Genomic DNA, 6000 nt, shown 5'->3' on the forward strand with positions numbered 1-6000 from the left:
TATGACTCTGAAAGAATCATTTAATAAAAAATTGGATTAGCATGGTAATGAGGATAGCTAACTTTAACCAGGATTAATATTATTTTTGAAAAAGTCATTTATTATTTACAAAGTCCTCATTCCTGAATTAGTGTTTTCTCTAAAGGGAACTACTTTTTTTCAAAATACTGGTTTCAAAATTCCAATTTTTCATCAAAACAAAGAAAAAGCTAATGTACATTTATTGAACAAAAATATTGTATTTGGAGGTTTAGCTGATAGTGTTTTCTCTGCTTATTTTGTTATGCATACACACAAATGCATATGTGTTTCATTACATTTGTTCTTTTAGTCATGCTGAATGACAAAAATTTTATGTCATTATTGGTAGGAAAAATATTCTTTTACCCAGGTACACTGTTGAAAGACAATTTCTATTAGGGACTATTCCCATGGTTGGAAATGAAATTATCATTGTACAATTCATCTTAATTGTTTAATTAGAAGTATTCCAATCGTTGAAGTAATTATAGAGTTTCCTTAATAGCATTTGAATCTTTCTCTACTAGTCTAGACACAATGAAACAGGAATTAAGGAGTAAAAAGAAGAACACAATATTGTAGCTGCAGTTTACAAGGCAAGACCAAAAAGATTCTTCATTTATTTAACAACTATTAAGCCCCTGAGATACGCATGTGATATGCTAGAGAGAATCGATGCAAAGGAGAAAGACCTGATACTTGATTTCAAAAATAGCCCACTGTTCAAATCAACTTGCAAACAAATGATATTAACACAGTAAAATAACAGATGGGGTAGATACATAGGAGAAGTATCACCTAGTTTTGCTCGAGGCACTCACAGAGGAGGTAGCACCTGAACTGATCTGAATGAAAAACGATGAATCTTGGGAACGTCTGCTTCTGATCACAATAGTGTAAAAAACCCCAAACTTGCCCAACCACTGCAAACAACTTTAAAGTTGGACAAAATGTATGAAGCAACTGGTTTCAGACATTAAACTAAAGGGTAGTATAGGACTCTTGTGAGAAGGCAAACCCCAAATTGAACCCTGCAATCACCTTGGACTGCTACCCTGCAAAGTGGTGGGGTCCAATCTGAACAGTGAGTTCACTGCACTGAGGAGGCAGAAATTGGAGTTGCAGGTGGCAGAAGCATGTCTTGGTTGGCAGGGTACTGAAGAAAAGAGAACTGTTCAATGTGTGGGATCAGAATTCTACACGGGGACTTACTGCAGGTTCTTGCCTAAGTATTGGATGTGCTTCAAGGCTTAGCAGACATTGCCTACTATAGGGTCATAACTGAATGGTGATTGTGTTCACCGCATACTAGTAAAAGTAGTGCAGTACAGAATTTCCCGCCAAGCCAGAGAATGGCCTAAGGTGAACACTTATATTCAGTTGAGACTCCACAAGTCCATCCTTTCAGAGTAAAAATTATACTCTAAGGTAAATGCCACACCTACCAAATTAGATCTGACCTAGAAAAAAGTAAATCAAAGCTGACAGGGTCAAAAGGATCTTAACTGCCTGCTGAAGAAAAGCTGTACATTTTGTACAAAAAATAATAATAATCCACAGAGTGCCATCTACAATGTCCATCATTTATAAATATGCAGAGAAGCAGGAAATTTTGGCCCAGAGTCAGGCACAAAAGAGTCAATAGTGACTCGAAAGCAATCCAGATATTGGTTTTAACAAATCGGGACTTTAAAATGACTATTAAAAGTAGGTTCTTCAGGAGATTAAATAAAAGATGGTCATAAGTATACCAATGAGGAATTTCATCAGGAAATTAGAAAGAGGACATTAGAAAGAATCAAATATACAAATAGCAAATGGCAATTGTAATGCTAGAAATATAATATCTGCAATGAAAATTACACCAGATGTGCTTAACAACAACAAAGGAATGACAGGGAAAAAATAGTTATTGTCCTTGAAAGTAAAACAAACAAAAATTATCTAAAATGAAAAAGAGGAAATGAAAGGATTATATGAAAATGAACAAGGTCTTCAAGACTTGTGAGATAATTTCAAGAAGACTCATATACAGGCAATTGGAAATACTAGAGGGAGAAGGGAAATTTACAGAAGAAAAATAATTTGAAGAAATAATGGTTAGAAACTTTCTCAAATTCCATGGAAAACATCAAATTCCAGATACACAAAGCTCAAGAAACTCCTATCGGACTAAATACAAAAATGATGGAATAGAGACAGATTATACTCATACATTTGAAGACCATAGGTAAACAGAAAATTATAAATGAAAGCAGAGGAAAGATTTCACACTGTGGAAAAAAAATCTGGATAAATGCAGACATTTCAACAGAAACCATGGAAGCCAAAAGTGGTTGGAATCACTGATATTTTTAAGTCAATGGATACAATCCTTCTGTATTCATTTTAATTCACTACAGGAAAAACCAAATAAACTGAATCAGACAGAAAAGGAAAATAGAAGAACAAAACAAAATGGAAGAGACAAATAGAAACAAATATAAATGGAAGTTTTAAATCCAATGATGTAAATAACTAGATTAAATATAAATAGATTAAACATTCCAAATTTTAACAGACTGTAAAAAGTAAAACCCAACTATATACTGTCTACAGGTGCAATTCAAAGGCACAGATATATTTTTTCAAGAGCATGTGAAATATTAACAAACAGAATAAAAGGAAAAAATGTTTTACCATTCAGTCAGAAAATAAAGCTGACATGATTATTAATTTCAAAAAGTAAAATTTAAGACAAAGAATTATCAGAGATAAAAAAGGTCATTTCATAATGGTAAAAGGGTAAATCAGGAAGACATAATATTCATAATGTATATTTACCTTAGTAAAGAGCTTCAAAATAGAGGAAAAACTAGCACACTACGGAAAGCAATGGATAAATTGTTGATAGACAAAGAATCAGTTAAGGACATAACAGGTTTGAACATTACTCTTAACATAACTCTTAATTAACTCTTATTCTACTTGATATTTATAGAATATACACGTTATACCTGTGTCAAACACATTTTTTCAAGAGCATGTGAAATATTAACAAACAGAATATGTTCTGTGCCATATAATAAGTCTCAAAGATTTTAAAAGATTGAAATATTATAAATATGTTCTGTGGCAACAAATTAAAAAATCACAATTAGATATCAATAATAGAAAAATACCTGGAAAAATTATCAAATGTCCTCTATAGAAATTGAGATAAAGAAGAGCATACTAAACACAAGAAATAGAAGAGAATAAATAGATATAAAAGGTGAAATCAAGGAAAGAGTAAAACATATTAGATCATTAACAAGGTCAAAATTTAATTATTTGGAAATAATTATAACATTGATAATTCATTGAAAAGAATGATCAAGAAAAAAGATGAAAACACAAATTACCAGTATCAAAAATAAAAGAGGGGCGGGCCACAGTGGCTCAGCAGGCAGAGTTTTTGCCTGCCATGCCTGAGACCCGGGTTTGATTCCTGGTGCCTGCCCATGCAAAAACTAAATAAATAAAAAATTAAAAAATAATTAAAAAGGAGCTATCACTGTAGATCTTACATACAGTGACATAATAAGGCAACTATTTACAATTAGATTCAATACCTTAGAAGAAATGGGCATTTCTAGAAGACAAAACTGAAAAAATAAGATATAGAAAACCTGAATTGCCACATACCTACTGGAGAAATTGAATATGTGTTTGAAATATTCCAACCAATAAAACTTTAAGCCAGATGCTTTCACTAATTGGCTCTACCAAATATTTAAAGATACAAGACCAATTTTACTTGAAGTCTTTCAGAATTTAGGATTGGATCGGCCAGTATAATTCTGATATCAAAACCTGACAAAATATTATAAGAAATGAAAATTACGTATAAATAACCCTTGTTAACAGAAAAAAAAAATCCTTAACAGAATATTGGCAATTTGAACCCAGGAGCATCTATAAAAGGCAAAGTCTATTTTAGCCAGGGGATTTTGGTTTTAGAAAACTCTTTGGCAGTTTTTTTTTTTTAAGCTAATTATATGCATACTCGGTGACTTAAAATTTTACAGATTTATCCTCAGAAAATGAAACATCCACAAAGACATGTACATAAATGTTAGTAACAGTTTTCTTTACAACATGAAAAGTTAATAACCTACCTATCTTTCAACTAAAAAGTGGATAAACAAATTGTGGAATATTCACACAATGGAATGCAACTACTCAGCAACAAAAAATATGTAACCATACGGATAATCTTATATATTATAAATAATGTCAGCACAAGAAGCCTGAAACAAAAGAGCACAAACTATTAATTTATTGTGATGGAAGTCTCAATAATAATTATTTAGTTGCCAAATAAGAATAGAGATTGACTGAGTGGATGTGAGGTAATGTTTTTAAATGATGGAAATATTTTATATTTTTATTAAGGTATTGATTCACAGTTTTATGCATTCCTCAAAGTTCAGTTTATATGCTTACAACCTATATATTTCTCTATATGTAAATAGCACTTCAATTAAAAATCTAAAAAAATTTAAAATCTGAATGAATCATTAAAACAGGATAAAATTATAGAGTTGTATTAATCTTCTCCTTAAACCAAAGTATACTAATTTGACAGTTCAATGTTATTTTTTTTTAAGCTTAAAGATTGTTCCATTCAGATTGTTGAAGTCTCTCAAGGTAGCAATAGGAGTTTGATTTCCTTTTGTGATAAAGTAAAAGAGTGAGTATGGCTATTTTATTAAACTTTGAAATTTCTATCTGGATAATATGTTATTTTTACATCACTGAACTCTGACTAATATTTGGATTTAAAATGTCAAATCTTTAAAATTTTTAATACAGTAAAAAATATAAATTTTCTACAAATTAACTTATTAATCAGCTGCTGAGATTTTGTTGTTTGTGCTATTTTTTCTTGCAAATTTGGTTAACATTGAAAATGTCACAAATTAAGACTTGCCCTTGCTGTTTTTGGTAGTTGGGTTTGTAGGAAATTCATCTCCTACTTAATGATATTAACAACTCTGGCTCAGCCCAGATTAATACAGATTTTTCCTTCTACTTATATTCTTTTTGAAATCAGAATGCCTTCCTCTTAATAGCGCTATCTTATCTTGAATGGGCTGCCAGAATATTGAACAAATGCATGGTCTTTGCTAATGAGGAACAAATAGGGAATATTATAAGAAACATCACCTACCCCCTGCCAGAAAATTTGCTTTTTGCCATCTAAAAAATGAACTTATGATATGACGATAGATGACTTTTTGAATGATCCATTCTTCATTAGCGATTAAAACGTACATAATGCCATAGTTTCTATCGTGAAAGTTCCTGAAATTCTAGAAAAAAGAATGCACTGACATTTTAAACTGCTTTTCGTGTTTTTTTCCCCATTTATGGCTTTTGTTTTTATATATAATAAACTATCCAAATAAATATACTTTTGTTTACTTATCAGCTTCAGTTTTCTACTAAATGATCATTTAGGATGAAAATTTTGAATCAATCATTTTAATCATTAATTTGTGCCTAGTAACTACTACACATATGGGAAATACTCAAGTTTAAAACAGACAAAAAAGCAACATCCCTCCCTCAAAAATTTGCAACCAATTGGAAGGATTGAAAAACCACACACACAAAATTACGAACTGTTTCAGATGGATGAAAATTCATTCTTTAATTATTTGCTCTATTTCACAGAAGAAAAATTAAAATACCATTTTGTATTCCAAATTAGAATCTTTAAAGGTGTCAGTATTGATTCTTTCAGGACTAAGCTACTCATTGGAAAAGCTGACAAGTATTGCCAGAAACTTGCCACTTTAAATTTAAGATGCAGTTATTCTTACCTCCCAAACATAAATAGCTATCTTAGTGCCACAGTATTTCACTCTGGGTAATCTCATTGACCAAACACTTATTACTAGCCCCTCTTGCCACTCTTATTTTTTTTAACATAAGACTCTCTTAAGTGAAATA

At 31.1% G+C, this 6000-nt stretch overlaps 1 protein-coding gene across 1 annotated transcript in view; it reads left to right on the plus strand.

The window, feature by feature from the left end:
• The window catches only part of PIK3C2G (phosphatidylinositol-4-phosphate 3-kinase catalytic subunit type 2 gamma), a 392208-nt gene that overhangs the window by 33642 nt on the left and 352566 nt on the right, over positions 1–6000 (plus strand). Inside the window, 1 exon segment of the mRNA XM_077170217.1 lies at positions 4653–4735. Within this exon segment, the coding sequence (XP_077026332.1) occupies positions 4653–4735 (83 nt within the window).

Source organism: Tamandua tetradactyla, chromosome 7 (assembly GCF_023851605.1).
Source record: "Tamandua tetradactyla isolate mTamTet1 chromosome 7, mTamTet1.pri, whole genome shotgun sequence".
NCBI classification, from domain to species: domain Eukaryota; kingdom Metazoa; phylum Chordata; class Mammalia; order Pilosa; family Myrmecophagidae; genus Tamandua; species Tamandua tetradactyla.